This window comes from Leopardus geoffroyi, chromosome A3 (assembly GCF_018350155.1).
Source record: "Leopardus geoffroyi isolate Oge1 chromosome A3, O.geoffroyi_Oge1_pat1.0, whole genome shotgun sequence".
Classification (NCBI taxonomy): Eukaryota; Metazoa; Chordata; class Mammalia; order Carnivora; family Felidae; genus Leopardus; species Leopardus geoffroyi.
Window position 1 is genome coordinate 88,155,162 of NC_059336.1, and position 20,354 is coordinate 88,175,515.

A 20,354-nucleotide genomic window follows, 5' to 3' on the forward strand; every position below is an offset into this window, starting at 1 on the left:
TTTCTCATTTCTTTCCTGCCCCTTCAGTGGATATCTTTATCCAAATTGCTTTATGTCCTTAGACTAGTTTTTTCTTTAAAATAGATCCTTAAAAGTGGGATTACTGGATCAAAGGATATGAACATACAACATTTTCATAAATTCTGCCAAATTACTTTTCAAAAACATGTTCTAATTATGTCTATCAACAGTGTAAAAAAAGATGCCTGTCAATTTTTATTTTTGCTTAGTGCCATGGTAGGGGGAGAAAAGTATCTTATAAACTGTGTGTGTGTGTGTGTGTGTGTGTGTGTTTAAGATTTTATTTTTAAATAATCTCTATACCCATTGGGGGAGTCGAACTCACAAGCCCTATATCAAGATCAAGAGTCACATGCTTTCTACTGACTGAACCAGCCAGGTGCCCCTAAACTATTTTCTTGACTACTTGTGAAGTTGGGCATCTTTTCATGTATTTTATTGTCCATTTGTACTTCTTCTTCTGTCAATTTCCTATCGTTATATTTTGAATTGCTTGCTTTTTTCTTACTAATTCATAGCAGTTTGTGTGTTTGGGGTCCTATCGGGAATATTAACTCTCCATCTGTGTTATGTGTGGAGGGTATTTTCTCCCTGCTGACAAATGTCATTCCCACCCAGGAATAGACACTCACCCAGATGTGTGTGTGTGCACTAAGACATTTAAAGAGGCAAAGTGGCGGTTTGCTGTTGCTAGAAGTTGGGGAAAGTAAGCCTAAGTTCAGCCTCTGGGTTTCAGCAGGCTGGTTTGCAGGCCCCCCCTTTCTGGAATATTTATTTGGGAGGCAGGAATATTTACAGTTCACCACCTCATTGTTTTCAGCATACTCGGAAGTGTTGACCGTTCCCTTATATTCCAAGGATTTTTATAACTATAGACTCCAGGACATCCCTGAGTTTCAGAATAGTTTTTCTTTTTTTTTGTTGTTTTTTTGTTTTTTTCTGGATTGAAGTGGAAAACTATTTAGTCACCTTTGGGCAGTCCCTGGGGAATCAGATACCGGTGGGAAGGCTGCCAGAGGCCAGGGGTGGGAATGTCCGGCTGTCCCTCATTTCCTGCTCCTCACTGCCAGGCACGAATGGCTGAGGGCTGGAGGGGGCACAGATCACAGCTGTCTCCTCACAGGGATCTTAAATCTCCCCGGAGTGTGTTCGTGTGTGCGTGTTTGTGTGCATCCTGCCAGAACAGGGAGTCTGACTTTCCTGTCACGCCTGATTCATTGAATCTGGTGAGAGGAAGGTGCAGCTGAGTCAGTGATGAACGGATTTGAGTTGTCATGTATGTATTTTTAGTTGACATGTTCTTTTCTTAGTTTAAAAGATAAAAAAATGAGAAACTGACATATGGAAACACTTCTGGAGTTGTTTTTTTTTTTTTAATTTTTTTTTTTTTTCAACGTTTATTTATTTTTGGGACAGAGAGAGACAGAGCATGAACGGGGGAGGGGCAGAGAGAGAGGGAGACACAGAATCGGAAACAGGCTCCAGGCTCTGAGCCATCAGCCCAGAGCCCGACGCGGGGCTCGAACTCACGGACCGCGAGATCGTGACCTGGCTGAAGTCGGACGCTTAACCGACTGCGCCACCCAGGCGCCCCTCTGGAGTTTTTTTAAGAAACAATTTTGAACTTACAAAAAAGTTGCAAAAATAGAACAAAGAAGGGGGCCTGGGTGGCTCAGTTAAGTGTCCCACTCTTAATTTTGGCTTAAGTCATGATCTCACTGTTCATGGGCTTGAACCCCGTATCAGGCTCTGGGCTGACATCGAGGAGTCTGCTTTGGATTCTCTCTCTCCCTCTCTCTCTGCCCCTCCCCTGCTTGTGCACACACACTCTCTCTCAAAATAAATAAACTTAAAAAGATATCAATATCACTGATTAACATTCTACTCCATTTGCTTTATAATATTCTCTCTCCTCTCCCTCCTTCTCGTTTTCTTCCTTCCTTTTTCTCTGTCTCTCATTTGAGGGTAAGTTACATTCATCATGGTCCTCTATCCCTAAATACTTCAGGGTATATTTCCTAAGAAATGTGTAAAATATATTTTTAAGAATTTAAAAATAGGGATTAAGAATAGGGATATTCTTTTACATAATCACACTGTAGTTACCAACTTCAGTAAACTTAACACGGCTGCCATACTTCATCTAATTCACCGTTCATCTTCTGTCCTATCAATTGACCAAATAATGCCTTTTATAGCAAGTCCCCCTCCCCCTCTTTCTCAGTATGGGATCCAGTCTAGACTCTCATATTGAATTTAGTTGTTGTATTTCACCAGCCTTCTTTTTTTTTAAATGTATTTTATTTTATTTATTTATTTTTATTTTTTATTTTTTTTAAAGATTTTATTATATTTATTTTATTTTATTTATTTATTTTTCAATATATGAAGTTTATTGTCAAATTGGTTTCCATACAACACCCAGTGCTCATCCCAAAAGGTGCCCTCCTCAATACCCATCACCCACCCTCTCCTCCCTCCCACCCCCCATCAACCCTCAGTTTGTTCTCAGTTTTTAAGAGTCTCTTATGCTTTGGCTCTCTCCCACTCTAACCTCTTTTTTTTTTTTTTCCTTCCCCTCATAGGTTTCTGTTAAGTTTCTCAGGATCCATATAAGAGTGAAACCATATGGTATCTGCCTTTCTCTGTATGGCTTATTTCACTTAGCATCACACTCTCCATTTCCATCCATGTTGCTACAAAGGGCCATATTTCATTCTTTCTCATTGCCACGTAGTACTCCATTGTGTGTATAAACCACAATTTCTTTATCCATTCATCAGTTGATGGACATTCAGGTTCTTTCCATAATTTGGCTATTGTTGAGAGTGCTGCTATAAACATTGGGGTACAAGTGCCCCTATGCATCAGTACTCCTGTATCCCTTGGGTAAATTCCTAGCAGTGCTATTGCTGGGTCATAGGGTAGGTCTATTTTTAATTTTTTGAGGAACCTCCACACTGTTTTCCAGAGTGGCTGCACCAGTTTGCATTCCCACCAACAGTGCAAGAGGGTTCCCGTTTCTCCACATCCTCTCCAGCATCTATAGTCTCCTGATTTGTTCATTTTGGCCACTCTGACTGGCGTGAGGTCATATCTGAGTGTGGTTTTGATTTGTATTTCCCTGATGAGGGGCGACGTTGAGCATCTTTTCATGTGCCTGTTGGCCATCCGGATGTCTTCTTTAGAGAAGTGTCTATTCATGTTTTCTGCCCATTTCTTCACTGGATTATTTGTTTTTTGTGTGGGGAGTTTGGTGAGCTCTTTATAGATTTTGGATACTAGCCCTTTGTCCGATATGTCATTTGCAAATATCTTTTCCCATTCCGTCAGTTGCCTTTTAGTTTTGTTGATTGTTTCCTTTGCTGTGCAGAAGCTTTTTGTCTTCATGAGGTCCCAATAGTTCATTTTTGCTTTTAATTCCCTTGCCTTTGGAGATGTGTCAAGTAAGAAATTGCTACGGCTGAGGTCAGAGAGGTCTTTTCCTGCTTTCTCCTCTAGGGTCACCAGCCTTCTTTAATCTGGAACATTTCCCACAGCCTTCGTCTTTTACAACAACTTACATTTTTGAATAATATAATACACCAGTTTTTTGTTAATTGAATGTTCTTCATTTGAAGTTTGTCTCATGTTTTTCTCATGATTAGATTTGTTACTAATTTCTGGCCAGAGTACTTTGTGGGTGTGTTGATCTGTCTCAGGTTCTGGAAGCACAAGATGTCCCTCATTGGAGATGTTCATTTTGATCATTTGTCAAGGTGGTGACTGATTTTTCCGTTGCATATTTACTGCTCTTTTCCCCCCTTTGAAGTCTCATTTTTTTTTTTTTTTAATTATAATTTTTTTTTTCAACGTTTATTTTATTTTTGGGACAGAGAGAGACAGAGCATGAACGGGGGAGGGGCAGAGAGAGAGGGAGACACAGAATCGGAAACAGGCTCCAGGCTCTGAGCCATCAGCCCAGAGCCCGATGCGGGGCTCGAACTCATGGACCGCGAGATCGTGACCTGGCTGAAGTCGGACGCTTAACCGACTGCGCCACCCAGGCGCCCCATGAAGTCTCATTTTTTTAAATATATTTTTTTCTTTATTTTATTTTATTTTTTTTAACGTTTATTTATTTTTGAGACAGAGAGAGACAGAGCATGAACAGGGGAGGGTCAGAGAGAGGGAGACACAGAATCTGAAACAGGCTCCAGGCTCCGAGCTGTCAGCACAGAGCCCGACACGAGGCTCGAACCCATGGACCGCGCAATCATGACCCCAGCCGAAGTCGGCCGCCCAACCGACTGAGCCACCCAGGCACCCCTCTTTATTTTATTTTAGAGAGAGTGAGCAAGCGAGCAGGGGAGAGGGGTAGAGGGAGAGAGAGAGAATCTCAAGCAGGTCCACGCTTAGCATGGAGCCCAATGTGGATCTTGATCCCACAACCCTGTCTCAAAGAGTCAGATATTCAACTGACTAATCCACCCAGGTGCCACCCTCCTCCCGAAGTCTTGTAAGAGACACGTTAAGACCCTGCAAATATCCTGTGCCTCATCAAAATGTGCCCCTAAATTTAGCGTCCACAGAAAAAAAAGGCCTGAGGTTTTTAAATGAAATTATTTAGATTTCTCTGTGTTTCATTAAAATAAACTCACTTGGCCACTTTAATTTATAGTCTCCCACTTAGGGCTCAGATTTGGAGGCCATTACCCTGTAGTTCTTCTCCCATCTCTGATAGGATAGTAGCCTCGCTGGGTGATGAGTCTGGGAACTAGTTCCTTTTCCTTGGAGGAAAAATGTGTGCCCTGTCAATGTGTAAACTGCCTGGACCTCTCCCTCCTCCCCCGTGCCAATTCCTGACTTCTCTTTCAGTCTGTGGGATGGCAGCAGTGATTTCAGCCCTCGCATTTCTCCTGCCCCCACATTCCAATGGCTCCAGAACATAGCACTGCCAACAGGGATGGCCAGGAATGGGGAGGAAAACAGAGACCTGTTTCTATTAGTAGGCTGCAGGGGTGGGGGGCGGGGGGAGATGGGGATGTGGGGGGGTGGTATTCCTTCCCATCTGCCAGTTTCTGCACACACTCAGAGCTGGCTCTCAGGCCGCTGGTGCAGGACCCCCAGACCCCTCCTTGCCTCATATGACCCCTGCTGAATCCTGTCTGCCACAAGTGGCCACTGGTTGGTATCAGTGCCAGTGCCAGTGCTCCTGAGCACCTGGCATCACTGGTTTCGTGTAGGCCTCTGGGCCCTAGAGTCTGTGCCTCAGTCTTGACCTCTGGATGTGGTGGGTCTCCCTGAGGGTCTGGGCCCTCTTCCCCTAGGCCTCCTGAATAAAGCCACCTCTCCTCCAACTCTATGGAAGAATGAATGAAGAGTGGCCATAAAGGTTTCCTATGATCAAGCCTGAGACCCAGCCTACCTCCCCAGGAAGTCCGACCTCCCCAGGCTGGCCTCCCAGAGCAGTTCTGTGCTGCCCACTCTGGGGCAGCCTGCTCCTTAGGGGTGGGGACAGGCAGCCGGCTGTGCTGCCTCCAGCCTCTCCTCCTAGAGGAGTGGGGGCTTGTGAAGCCACCCAGCTCCTCCAAAGGACTGGTTCCAAGACCTATGACAGGGGTGGGAGGTGGGGGCATTTCAAGGTCCAGAAAGATATTAAGGGAGGAAATAACAAGCAGTCCCTCCTGGCCCAGGTCTCCCTGCCTCCGGAGGTGCCTGGGCTGGCAGGGGTGGGGCCAGCACTTCCCTCTGCATTTCCTCCCATTGTTCCTGCCCCACTTCCGGGAATTCTCCCTGGGGCGGAGGGTTGGCTGGCCTGGTGCCAGAAAGGGAGGCCTTGGAGGCCAGGCCTTGCCCTTGCAGCAGGCTCCAGGGCTCCCTTCCAGCAGCATGTCTGCACCACCAAGCCTGCCATCCCCTCCGCTCCCACTGTCCGCTCTGCCTTTCCCTTTCCCAGGTGACCCCTCAGAGATGTGGGGACCTGAGTTCTAGGGCAGGCTCTGCCATCCACCTGCTGAAGCCAGTCTGTCTGCTCTGCTGCCCGGAGGGAAGTGTGACTCTGATGCCATGGATTCACAGGTCTTTTACACCGACTGTCTTGTCTTTTTTGACATTGCCTGGGTCCAGATGTAACCCAACTAACTAACATGAGTTTGCTCCTCAGTGAGTCACATATAGAAATTGCAGCTGGTAGAGTTGTTGCACAAAGGAAACTTTCTTTGCAGCAAATAAAGATCATGGGGAATAACTTCCAAAGCCATGACTTCCCTAGCAAGGGGTGAATGGGTTCCTTCTATTTAAAAGCTTTAGACAGGGCATGAGGACAGTCATGCACCTTAAGGAAAATGCCTGTACTTACATTGTATGTTATGTAAATGAGGCTTGTGCTCCTCCTCAGGCAGAGATTTTAGTATTATAATGAGGTAAAGGTAACTGTTAGTCATTCCATGGCTCACTCCATGGTTCATCCTCGCAGTGTAAGTGGAGAGTTAAACTCGACCTGGTCTGGGTAGTCTGGGCTACTGGAACTCTTCATCAGGGCGGTCATTATTGTTGAGGGGTAGTTTTGGTTTCCATCATGGGATGCTATGCCAGTGGGGTCTTTTTCCTGAGTTAAGAGACAAGCTGGAAAGAAGAGCTTATAGAAAAATGTGGGACAAAGGTCATAGGGTACAAGCAGGCTAGCAGTAAAGATCAGGTCTTGGGTTCTACCTGGTGACACTGAGGACACTTCAGTCAACACACTGGTGACAAGTGCCTTCCCCATGCTGGCCCTATAGGATGGAGACACTCCAGGAGCCCCTGCTTACACTGTGGTACAAGCCTGCTCCATGCTGCAAAAGAATATAACACACACCAGTCCAAATTCTAGAAAATGTGACTCCTGGCATCACGAGGAATGAATAGTAGTGAACGTCTCTCTCTTTAGCCCTTTCTTTAAAGAAATGTCAGAAAAATGTTACAAAATTCCGCACAAATCAGGCTATTGCCTTGCCGGCGAAGGAACCTGTAAGGTGACCGACAGTCCACTGGTCCCAAGAATAATGGAGCTCAAGTGATTTTATTGTCTAGAAACTTATGTAAGTGGCAGTTAATTAATTAGTAATTAATTACTTTTATCGTGGTAAAATATACATAACAAAACTTACCATTTTAACTATTTTAAGTGCACAGCTCAGTGGCATTAAGCACATTCACACTGTTGTGCGACCATCACCACCATCTGTGTCCAGAACTTTTTCATCATCCCAAACTGAAGCTGTGCCCACTAAATAATAACTCCCCATTCCCTCTACCCTCCTGGTAACCTCTATTTTATTTTCTTTCTTCACAAACTTGCTTATTCTAGGAACTTCATGTAAATGGAATCGTACTGTATATATCTTTTTGTATCTGGCTTATTTCACTTAGTATAATGTCTCCAAGGTTCATCCATGTTGTCACAGGTGTCAGAATTTCTTTCCTTTTTTGTTTTTAATTTTTTTAATGTTTATTTATTTGTGAGAGAGACAGACACAGAGTGGGAGTGGGGGAGGGTCAGAGAGAGAGGAAGACACAGAATCCGAAGCAAGCTCCAGGCTCTGGGCTGAGAGCCCGATGTAGGGCTCGAATTCGCGAATGGTGAGATCAGACCTGAGCCGAAGTTGGACACTTAACCGACTGAGCCACCCAGGCGCCCCCAGAATTCCTTTCCTTTTTTAAGTCTTAATAATATTTCATTGTATGCATGCTTTTAATTAATTAATTTTATTTTAATTTTTATTGCATTTTATTTATTCATTCATCTGTTTATTCATCTGTTGATAGATACTTGGGTTGCTTTCATTTTTTGGCGATTGTGAATAATGCTGTTATGAACATGGGTATACAAATATCTCTTTGACTTCCTGATTTCAATTCTTTGAATAGATAACCCAGAAATGGACTTGCTGGATTCTGTGGTTTGATCCATTTTTCCTTTCCCTTTTTTTCATTCCCACCAACAAGACACAAGGATGCCAGTTTCTCTGCATCCTCACCTACCTTTGTTGTTTGCTTTTTTTTTCCGACAGTGGCCATCCTAATGAATGTGAGGTAGTATCTCATTGTGAGCAGTTTTTTGTCTTTTTATGAATATTTTATTTTATTTTGTAAATTTAAATTTTAACTAATATACAGTGGAATATTGGTTTCAGCAGTAGAATTCAGCGATTCGTCACATACATACAACACCCAGTGCTCATCACAAGTGCCCTTCTTAGTACCCATCACCCATCTAGCCCATCTCTCACCCACCTCCCTCCATCACCCCTCAATTTGTTCTCTATCGTTAAGAGTCTCTAGTGGTTTGTTTCCCTCTCTTTTCTTTCCCATAGCCCCCTTTCCCATATGTGCATCTGCTTTGTTTCTTAAATTCCACATATGAGTGAAATCATATGGTATTTGTTTTCTCTGTTTGACTTTATTTTGCTTAGCATAACACATTCTAGCTCCTTTTGTCATTGCAAATGACAAAATTTCATGATTTTTGATGATATATATTCCATTATGTATATGTATATATATATGTATGTGTGTATATATATAATATATTATATATATAATATATGTATGTGATGTATATAATATATATTATGTAATATATATATCACATCTTCTTTATCCATTCAACAGTGGATGGACATTTGGGCTCTCTCCATAGTTTGGCTATTGTTGATAATGCTGCTATAAATGTTGGGGCTTATGTGCCTCTTTGAATCTGTATTTTTGGGTAAATCTGTATTATGGGTAGATACCTAATAGTGCAATTACTGGATCATAGGGTAGTTCTACTGGATCATAGGAGCCTCCATACTGTTCTCTAGAGTGGCTGCACCAGTTTGCATTCCCACCAGCAGTGCAAGAGGGTTCCCCTTTCTCTGCGTCTTTGCCAACATTTGATGTTTCTTGTGTTGTTAATTAGCCATTCTGACAGGTGTGAGGTGGCATCTCATCGTGGTTTTGATTTGTGTTTCCCTGATGCTGAGTGATGCTGAGCATCTTTTCATGTGTCTGTTAGCCATCTGGATGTCTTCTTTGGGAAAATGTTTATTCATATCTTCTGCCCATTTCCTAACTGGGTTATTTGTATTTTGGGTGTTGAGTTTGATAAGTTCTTTATAGATTTTGGATACTAACCCTTTATCAGATATGTTGTTTGCAAATATCTTTTCTCATTCCATAGGCTGCCTTTTAGTTTTGTTGATTATTTCCCTTGCTGTGCAGAAGCTTTTTATCTTGAAGTCCCAATAGTTCATGTTTGCTCTTGTTTCCCTTGCCTTTGGAGATGTGTCTAGTAAGAAGTTGCTGTGGCCAAAGTCAAAGAGGTTGCTGCCTGTGTTCTCCTTTAGGATTTTGATGGCTTCCTGTGTGAGCAACCAGTTTTTAAAAATCAGCTATTTAGGTCAAGATAGAAATTTTATTTCAATAAAGCTTCATAAAACCTGTATTCATAAAAACCTATATTCTAAACAGTTGTTACAGACACTAGAAAAGAAGGAAGGCCCCAAATAATAGGTGTGCTGTTTATTCATCAGGGAAAAAAAAATTAAGAAGCAAATGATGAGAGCACTCCTGTGGCTTTTCATTGTTCACACCCTGACAGCAATATGCAGGAAGCACACAGAAGTCTGATGCGACATCAGGCGACAGTTCTGATAGACACGGGCCACTTGCTGTTCCTGATTTCCGGCCACCGCTACAGAGATGCAGAATGCAGTTTGCCCATTTCTTAGCTTAGGGAACACACACATTTTCCTTGGCACTCTTTGAAGGATCCCTTAACTGATTGTCACTCAATCATCTACTCTTTCCAAGAGCCCATACATTTATGGGACTCCCACCCCTCAGTCAGAGGTGTTGCCTTAGTTGTATGTGGTGTGACAGTCCTGGGCCTCTCTTGGGAGTGGGACATGTCCACCCTGGCCCAATTTGCTTTTCTGCGTGTCTCTGAAGACAGGAAAGACTGTTTTTCATTTATGATCATTGCTGGCCGAGGCCTGGGAAAGCGATATAGATGGCCAGTGTAGATGGAGGTTAGAGGGGCTACTGTACCTTCAGAGCAACGCAGATGTGATGGCTTTCAGGAGACACGGGTCTGGTGGATTGTTGAGGTGTGATGGGCAAGACAGCCCTTATATGGGAGTGTCCAGGCAGACAGGGGTGATGGGGCGAGGCCTCTGGGGAGAGGCAGAAAGGGGTCAAAGTTGACCTTGGGAGAAGGTGTCTCTCATCTGTGTGCAGGGAGAGGGGCCTGGCCCTCCTCGGATGGTACATGGGGTGGCTGGGGGCAGGGTGCTAGGGAGCATTAAGGGGTCCTAAGGGACTGTGGTGTTCTAGGCAGATCAGCTTTGCCTGCAGGGTGTTTGTTTGTGGGGTAAGGTGGTAGGGTCAGGGGTGGGGGTGGGGGTGGTCTGTTGGGAGAAGAGTCAGGCACGTTAGGCTAATTCTTTACATTCTACTTTTCTCTCCATTTAGGTTCTTGGGGGAAGCCAACATCCCACTCCGGGAGGTCCTTGCCACCCCCAGTCTGTCTGCGAGCTTCAATGCTCCCCTGCTGGACACCAAGAAGCAGCCCACAGGGGTAAGTGCGCACTGGGTCTTTGCATCAGGCTAGTGTCTGGTCTGAGGACTCTGCCTTTCTGACCCAAGCAGTGTTTCATAGTCCAGCTACCAGCAACCAGGCCAGGCCCTCCCTAGCTAGAGCTTAGGGTGCTGGGGAAAGGAACTGGCATGGAAGAGGTGGGAAGGGGACGGGAGGGAATCCTGGCCCCACCTGCTGGGCTCAAGTCAGCCTTGTCTCACACCAGCTTTGCCGGTTCCCTGGGTCCCCTCCTGCTCTGGAGGGAGGCACAGTCACCTCCTGGGACTGGTTTTCCACTAGAAACCTAATGTCTCCCCAAGCTTCCTGGGCAGCCTTGGTTATGGCCCCCCCAATCTCCTTGGCAGCCCTCCCTCACCACCCAGCCCCCATCTCTGGATCTGGAATATCTGAGTCATCTGGGTCACAGATCACAAGGGAAGGGGGACAGACATTTCCCTCCCCTGCCCACCGGGACCTGTCAGACCCTCTTCCTTTCCTCCATTGTCCTTCCTGCCCCTCCCCCAGCCTTTCCAGTGCTTTCCCAGTCCTAGCAGATAATTTCCAGCTCTCATCTCTGGCTTCCCGTTATTTTTAGGGAGCTAAATATATGCTGCAGGGTTCTTTCTTCCTGGTCAGTAGAATTCCTGACCTTCCCTCTGGGTCAGCTCCACCTCCCAGAATGCACTGGGGGACTATCCGTTTGAAAATACTTCCTCCCAGTGAGGCCCTGGGGATTCTGGGCTGAATTCTCTTAGACACAGTGGGGCTACCTTGTGTGTGTGTGTGAAGGGGGGAGGCTCTTGGCTGGCTTGGTGAGTCAGGAAGTGGCCAATCTGGGCAGAACTCTGATTGGAACTACTACTGGGTACTGAGAGCTGGGGAAAGAGAGTGACTGACTGAAGTCACATAGTGAATCCATATCCAAATAGGGACAAATTACAGGGTGGCACATCTTTTAAACTCTCAGGAGTAGAAGAGACTTGAATGGATTCCTGGTCCACTGTGCTTCTGATGCTGGAATTTCTTCCCGAGGCATCTTACTTAGGCCAATGTTGGCTGGATGCTTCCCTGATGAGAGATGTTACTTCCTAGGAGAGTCCATCCCTTTCTCAGATAGTGCTTATGGGCAGAACGTTTGGGTTTAGTGCAGTGATCACTCGTAAGTTTGTAACCTCTTTAAGAGCTTTCCAGGTGAAATCTGAAACCAGCTCCCTTTCAAGGAAGGCAGGGAGAGAGCAAAGAAAGAGGCAGGGCACTCCAGACTGGTAGGCAGCCGGTTTAGTAAGCAGGGAACTTACCTATGAGGCTTGTCTGGGGCAACAGCAAGATAAGTAGATATCTGCATCCATCCACCAAATCTCAAAAGTTTGTACAGAGATCTTAACTGGGTTCAGTCATGGATACCATCCAGATAGTCTCAATGCCATGTCATTAGCTCAAGACTATGCCTGGAGCAGTCTTTGGGAGCAAGGACGGCAAGCAGAACTTACATTCCAAGGATGGTAGAGGGGATGAGGAGCCTCTAATTGTCTAGGTTTAGCTCATAGGTCAATTGGTGGGCGTGTCCTCTGGTAATCTCCTTCAGTATCACTGAGCCTGTCTCCATCACCTCTTGATCCCCCCTTGTCCTGCCTCTGAATTCTCCAGTCTAGTCGTGCAATCTAAGGGTTCTAGCACCAATTTCCAATGTGTGTATGTGGGTTTTCCCCCCACACCACCAAACAGTTCTCTGACACCAGCTGGGTGTCCTACAATTCAACTCAGTTCTGACACTGTCTATCCAGAGACAGCACTGGGTTAAGGGCTTAGTCCTGCAAGACCTTCCCTTCCCCTTCCAATGCCAATCTCAAGTCCAGTCTCTAGGCGGAATGTTCTTATGACCCCCCTACTTGGGTTTGATTAATTTGGTAGAGTGGCTTACAGAACTCAGAGAAATATTTTATTTACTAGATTACTGGTTATTATCCAACCTGGAAGCTCTCCAATCCCTGTCCTTTGGGTTTTTATGGAGACTTCATTGGCAACTGAACTCATTCACCAGCCGTGGAGGTGGTGGGGCTGAAAGTTCTACAACCTTCTAATTGCAAGGTTGGCTCCAATAGCAACCAGATCCAATCCTTAGGTGATTTCCATTAGCACAACAAAAGACACATTTATGGTTCTTATCACTTAAGAAATGCCAGGGAGTTCCCAAAAGGACCTCTGTGCCAGAATCAGGGACAATGACCAAATATACATATATACACACATATATTTGTAATTAGAAATCACAGTATCACATCCACATAGACAAGAAGGACTCCAAGCACTTCTGGATTCTGAAGAGGACCACGGCTTTCTCTACAGGTGTAGAGCACTAATGGATGAACTGTACGTAGCTGGTGAAGGAGATACTTTGAGTCAAGGATCTGCTTGGAGCTTCTCCAACAAACCTCAGGGCTGGGCTGCACTTTGTTGTGTATTGAGCCCCTCTTTTAGAATTCCTCTAAAAGTTCTTTTAGACCCAATCTCAACAGGGGGTGCCCCCCCCAACATCAACTCAATTCTGATACCATCTACCCAGAGACAGTATCAGATTCCACAAATTAAGGATTCAGTCCTACAAGTGTGCCTCCACCTTCTACTTTAGATGCCAGTCACAAGCCCCAAGCTGTCTCCTGTGCTTCTGACCAACAAGCTACAGATTGGAAGTTCCAGTGACCTTCTCCTTAGGTTTGATTAATTTGCTAGAGCAGCTTACAGAACTCAGAAAAACACTTACTAACATTTACAAGTTTATTAAAAGATTTGATAAAGGATATGAATAAATAGCTGGATAAAGAGATACATAGGGCCAGGTCCTGAACAAAGGAACTTTCTGTCCTTGTGGAGCATGGGGCCCTGTTCAGTGGCATATGGAAGCATTCTGGTTCCCTAAACATAGGATCTCTCTGAAAAAAGAGACCAAAAAACTTGAGTTTTTAATGGAGGCTTCATTGTTATCATGATTGACTAAGTCATTGGCCATTGACTGATTCAACTGCCAACTCCTCTTCCCTTCCCAGAGGTTGGGAGGGATGGGACTGAAAGTTCCAACTCTCTAATCACATGGTTGGTCCTTCTGGCAACCAGCTCCCACCCATGAGTGGGGTCCAAAAATCACCTTCATTAATAAGACACCCATTTTATCTTTATGGCTCTGAAGTGTTTTCAGGAACTGTGGATGAAGACCAAATATATCTGAGAAGTATATTTTGGTCACCTGAATGACCAAATATGTATTTCTTTTAAATCATTAAATCACAGCCCCTGGTACCTCCAACCAGGGTTTTTAGCTTCCTGGATGTGCTGCTAAAACACCTCTCCACTCTTGCTCTCTGTGCATCCATGACTGGTGTTTCCTGAAAGTTCTCCTGCACTTGTGCCTCTCCAGGCTCAGAGGCCCATCCAGCCCCTGAGACACAGCTTTTCATACCTGGACCCTGTCCATGGGGCTGAGCCAGGTTGGTGACCATCCCTGGATGTCTCACCTCTTCTCCTCTGGTTCTTTGTTTCTGCACTCTGTTTGTGCTTCATGCTCACCAGCTGGGAACCTGCTGCCTTCTCCTTTCTGGGTTGGGACTCCTGTCTGACTGCAGAGATTGCCAATTCTTCATAGACCATGTCTTCAAGAGCGGGGTGTGAAAGCCAGAAGGTGATGGATGGGAGAGGAGGTCTAAGCCCTGCATGGTTTAGCCCCCACTTGAGCACAGGCTAGGGGAGGTGGGGCCAGGAGGCAGCTCTGGCCAGTGGAGACCATCCGAGTCCATTTTCTAGTGCCTGTGATAGTGCTGAGTCACAGGGCAGCCCAGGCAGGGGCCCCAGGCCCCAAGACCATCTGAGCTGGGGCTTCCCACTTTGGGACCTGGGGATGGTTGCAAATGGAGCGGGAGGCACAGAGAACTGAGGTTGTACTCAGAAGGGATAGGGAGCCCTGTCAGAAGCTCAGGATTCTACTAGCTATTTACTGAGGCAGATTTCTGGGCTGGGCCTAATGGGCAGAGCATGTCAGGCGTACCCAATTGAGTTTAGCTCAGATTGTCAAAGCAACCTGCTGAGGGAGTGATAGGAGTGAAGACAGGGTGCGGGATCCTTGGAAAACCTTGGAAAGACTGAGAGGAGGAGGAAGGCTGGGACAGGTTGTGAAATCCTGCTGCAGGCTGGCCTATAGACTACATTTACCCAAATCCCTTCAGATGTGACACACTGCACTGTGTGCCGTGAGAAGATACCACATCTGTCCTCAGACAGGTTCTAGACTGAAGGGGAAAACACTATCCCTGTCCTGGGGGAGCCTCCAGGCCTATGGTGGTTCTGGACACACATGGAGGAAAGAAGCAATGTACTCACAAATTTCCTTTGAGAGCAGCTTGCTAATGAGCGTGTGGACACAGCATGGAAACTGTGGGTATTACCTCAGTCTTTTTTTTTTTTTCTTCAAGTTTATGTATTTGAGAGAGAGAGAGAGAGAGAGAGAGAGAGAGAGAGAGAACGAGGGGCAGAGAGAGAGAGGGAGAGAGACAGAATCCCAAGCAGGCTCCACACCATCAGCACAGAGCCTGATGTGGGGCTTGAACTCACAAACCACGAGATCATGACCTGAGCGAAACCAAGAGTCTGATGCTTAACCGACTGAGCCTTCCAGGCTTCAGTCTTCACAACCAGAGGCGGATCCGAAAATGAAACCTGCTGGGTGACAAGGAAACATGAACCCCAGTGGTGTGGTGGGTTGGGAGCCAGGAGGGCACTGTGTGTGTTGGGAGCAGGAATTGGTGGTGAGTGGATGCACAGCTCTGGTGGGTCCCTGAGTTTCTTTTAAGCAGTTTGAAGATGCTGCCAACCATTCCTGCCTCAGTCACAGCCACATCTTACCCCCTCCCCCCCCCCCCGCCCCAGCTTCTTAGGTGTTTTCTCAGGGAAAGGTAATAAATAAGACCGTGACACATATGGGGATTTCCTATCCACTCATGCAGTGTGTGTCGGGGGAGGTGGGAGTGGGCTGGTCTAGGGTTTGGTCGCGCTAATCAGTGTGAAGAGAGCCGGGGCTTAGGAAGCAGGCAGTAAGCAATAGACTGAGCGTGGTGGGGTGGGCGAAGGACCCCAGAGCTGGGCCGCATAACCTGGAGGAGGATCTGATGAGGTTGTCCTCTGCCTTTGTCTTTGGTTTCCTAGGCCCTCCTAGCCTGGTGACCAGACAGGACCCTCTAGAGTTCTGTGATATTATTGACGGTGGACCCCAAGATGGCAGACATGGGTGACTGAGGTTACCTGCTCCTCCAGGGCAGCGTATTCTGGTGGACACATGACTGGCTGATAATGGTCTTGTGACGGGATGATGGTCTTGTGACGGTCCAGGGCCGGAGACTTGAACAGGGCTATCAGGTGGGGTACCTTGATGTGGACAGCCCCGGAAGGACTCTAGGCCGAGGTCATTTGGTTTGCAAGAGCGCAGAGCTCACATACATCCTACAGGAGGAAAATCTCAGCTCTGGTTACGTCTGCAGAAGGGGACAGGCAGTGAGGTATGACATCATGGTGAAGGTGGGAGGTCCTGACCATGGGTGGAATCCATAGACATGCCCCTGTGGACCCCCGGTAGAGCTAAAGGCCTCCAGTATTAATCACCTGTGGTCCTGCAGCTGTGGTTCCCCAGAGTCTGTTCTAGGTCCTGGGCTCCAGATCATCTGAAGCTGCCAGGGCTGCCCCTGTAGTTCCTTGATGGGTAAATAAAAGATGGAGCTGGTTCTGTGCTGGAAGTCTCATTCAAGTGCCTGAATGAGTGACTGAAGTCTCATTCATCCACCAGGATGTTGCCATTTCTTCCGGAGGTTGGTGTGGGGCTCTCAATGTGGAGGTGCCTGATGCTGCCTGGATGGTCTTCAAATTTTGGGGCTGCTGCTCCTTTCTGCTTCTCCTGCAGGGCTGCCCCCTTGCTAAGGTGTTGGCACCCAGGTCATGGAGAGCAGCAGCTATGTTCCTGTGGGTCCACCTCCTCTCTGACCCAGAGATGGTGTGCAAAGTCTCCAAGGGTGCAGGGAGGGACTGGTAAGGGGGGCAGGGTTTGAGACGTAAGAAGGGGTGTTCTCCAAGGGGGGCAGGGTCTGAGACGTAAGAAGGGGTGTTCTCCAAGGGGATCTGCTCCTAGGGCCGGGGGACCCGAGTCACCAAGTATTAGTAGAGCTGGGGCTGAAAGGCAGCCAAGCTGTGCCCCTTCCAAGGTTTTGCTCCTCTCTCTTCACCACAGCGGGGTAGATTTAATACTGCGACCTGCAGCTCCTCCTGCTCCCCCGATCCTGTTCGCTCTGGTTTCCTTTTCTTTCCAACATACTTTATAATTTACACATCTATTTCACTGACTATGTAATGTCTGTCTCCTCTGCCAAGATGTCAGCTCCATCCATGGAGGCAAGAGCCTTTGCTTTGTTCATGGAAGTAGTCTAGTATCTTGATGTGCTTGGCCCTTAGCGGGTGCTCCCTATATATTTATGCAGGGGATGATTAAGCAGAGTAATGAATGAATGGGTCAGGCCAGATATGTCAGGTAGGGCGCCCTCCACCTTTCAGAAAACTGCCCAACGCAGGCTGAGCCAAGCCATCACCCCACACCGGGCCAGCCTCATGAGCAGTTAGGCCCTGCACTTGCTTTAATTCTCTGCTGTTGCCATCTTGAAATTCCTAATAAATTTTTAACAAGGGACCATACTTGGGGTGCCTGGGTGGCTCAATCGGTTAAGCATCCGACTCTTGATTTCGGCTTGGGTCATGATCTTATGGTCTGTAAGTTTGAGCCCTGTGTCGGGCTCTGTGCTGATGGTGTTGAGCCTGCTTGAGATGCTCTCCCTTTCTCTCTGCCCCTCCCCTGCTCTCTCTCTCTCTCTCTCTCTCAAAAAATAAATAAATAAAATAAAAAACAAAAAACAAGAGACCATATTTTCGGTTTGCACTTGGCCTGTGGCTGGTCCTAAAGTGGGATTCAGCATGAATGGGTAGGGGCTTATTTGTCTCTCTGAATGAGATTCCTATGGTTATAGCAGAAGCACGTTTCTCAGGTTTTTAACCTTTTGTTTTAGTTTACTATTTTTTTAAAAAGTTCTTATTTTTTATTTTGAGAGACAGAGAGAGCGCACGAGGGGCCAGGCACCCCTAACCTTTTATTTTAAAATAATTTAAGTTTTAGAGAAAGGTTGCAAGAATAATACAAAGAGTATATTATTCTAAACCTTTGAGACTAAGTCTCCAACCTCCTGGCCTGTCGCCCTGAATTTAGTGTGTATTTTCTCTGATTAAGGACTTTTCCTACAGAACCCACAGCCTGCAGAAACTGAAGAAATTAATGTTGATAACAGCACTGCCACAGACCCCCATTCGAGTTCATGTGTTTTCAACAGTGCTTTGTAACGAAAAGGTCCACTTAAGGATTATATGTTGTGTTAGTTGTTTTGTCTTTATTCTTCTTCCATTTGGGAGAATTCTTCAGTCTTTCTTCGACTTCTACAACCTGTGACCTTGACGCTTTTAGGAATACAGGTCGGTTATCCTGTACAACGTCTCCCAGTGTGGGTCTGTCTGATGTTTTCTTGTGATTAGATTTAGGCTGAGTGTCTTTGGCAGGAAGAGAATACTATGATGCTCTGCTGCCCTCGTTGTATCCCCATTACTGCGCTTTTAACTTTGATCATTTGATTAACATCACATTTACTGGCTTTCTCCATTAATCACCAATCCATTCCCTTTTCTCATAGGTAGGAATTGTGGGGGGTGGTGGGGGGAATGGGTACCTTGTGACTCTAAATACTCTGATCCTTATCCGATTTTTACCCGGCAGTTTTCACATCCATTGTTATTTCCTTGGTTGGATCAATTATTGCTTGGATGGTTGCCAAATGGTGATATTCTAAATCAATTATTTTTTTTCTGCATACATCAGTTTGCATTTCACTGTAAGGAAAAGCTTTCTTCTGTCTATTTATTTCTGTGTAGATTAACCTATTCCTATTTTATTCAATGGTTTAATCTGCTACTATATTTGTTTTCATATTTAAATTGTCCCAGATTTGGCCAGTGGGAGTCCATGAAACTAGAGTTCTGTGTCCTTTTGACATGTTTCTATCATTCTTTGAGTATTTCCTTGTTTTCTGGCACAAAAAGTTTCCCTGGCCTACTACTAGAATTAGTTACTTTTCCAAAAAGCCCAACTTGCCTTTTGATGAAGTGGGGGAAAGCCCCAGGTTGTTAAAAATACAGATGCCCAGGTCCACCCCTGAGATGCTGACTGAAATCTCCAAGAGTTCTGGGGTGACTGTGAGCGGGTCTGGGCACCGAGGTGGGGCTCCAGAAGCTCTTCTTTCCTCTGGGTTGCCGGAGCTTAGGGCACACGGCTCGCTGCCTGCTCAAGTGGCGACACCTGGTGGTGTTTCACAAGCCTGGACCGCTGTGAGGGCAGTCCCTTGGTTTCGGCACATGATGGGTCTCACTGCCTTCCCTGGCCTTGCCCTGGGTCTCCAGGGATGCTGGGCTACGCTGGCTTCCTTCCCTGGTGTTCAGAGCCCCACCCTTCCACTGGTCCTGCCCTCCCTCAGTCTGGCTGCCCCTGCCAAGGCCCCAGTCTGGGAGATTCAAGCCCCAGACCTGGAGAAATGAAGGACCTTCAGCCCTTTCTGTCTCAGGACCAGGATTCCCCCGCCAGGAGTTTCTGGAATCAGTAAAGATGTCTAATGAATTATGCTGAGCTGTTCAGAGGATATGATGCGTTATTAACAATTATGTTTATAACGGATTTGTCAAGGGGCGCCTGGGTGGCTCAGTCGATTAAGCGTCTGACTTTGGCTCAGGTCACGATCTCACGGTTTGTGAGTTCGAGCCCCACATCAGGCTCTGTGCTGACATCTCAGAGCCTGGAGCCTGCTTTGAATTCTGTGTCTCCCTCTCTCTCTGTCCCTTTCCTGCTCACGCTTTGTCTCTCCCTCTCTCTCAAAAATAAACATTAAAAAAAAAAAGGGTTTGTCAAAACCTGGGAAATGCTTACTGTCTAGCATAATAAAAGAAAAGCATTTAAATTTTTTTAATTAAATTTTTTTAATGTTTATTTATTTTTGAGAGACACAGACACAGACACAGACAAAATACGAGTGGGGAGGGCAGAGAGAAAAGGAGACACAGAATCTGACGTAGGCTCCAGGCTCTGAGCTGTCAGCACAGAGCCTAACATGGGGCCCGAACCCACAAACCTCGGGATCATGACCTGAAGTCGGACGCTCAACCGACTGAGCCACCCAGAATCCCATAATTTTTTTTTTTATTTTAGAGACAGAGAGAGAGAGCAAGCAGGGGAGAGGGGCAGAGGCAGAGAGAGAGAAAGAGAGAGAAAGAGAGAGAGAAAGAATCTTAAGCAGGCTCCACGCTCAGCATCCCGACTCAGGGCTCGATCCCATGACGCTGGGATCATAGCCTGAGCTGAAATCAAGAGCTGAAAAAAAGAGTTGGACACTTAACCAACTGAGCCACCCAGGCACCCCCAAAGCATTTTTTTCCCCCAAAGCATTTTTATATACAGCAGGGCTATACACTATTTGTTTAAAAAGATGGAAGAGAATTGTATCAAAATGTGAATAAAGGTGGACTTAACGGCAATTTGTTTTCCCTTGCATTATTTTTTTTTCTTTAAGGCTTTTGTATTCCCTAAACTTTCTTAAATAGAGCATTTATTATTTTGATCAATAAAAAGGCTGCCCCA

At 46.1% G+C, this 20,354-nt stretch overlaps 1 protein-coding gene across 26 annotated transcripts in view; it reads left to right on the top strand.

The window, feature by feature from the left end:
* The window catches only part of DYSF (dysferlin), a 225,993-nt gene that overhangs the window by 40,033 nt on the left and 165,606 nt on the right, over nucleotides 1-20,354 (top strand). For all 26 annotated transcript variants that reach the window (XR_006703543.1, XM_045446428.1, XM_045446440.1 and 23 more), the window contains exon 4: nucleotides 10,498-10,603. Coding sequence is in view for 25 of the 26 variants with exons in the window: in XM_045446428.1 (XP_045302384.1) it covers nucleotides 10,498-10,603 (106 nt within the window). In the remaining variant the exon portion in view is untranslated. The remainder of the gene's footprint in view (nucleotides 1-10,497; nucleotides 10,604-20,354) is intronic.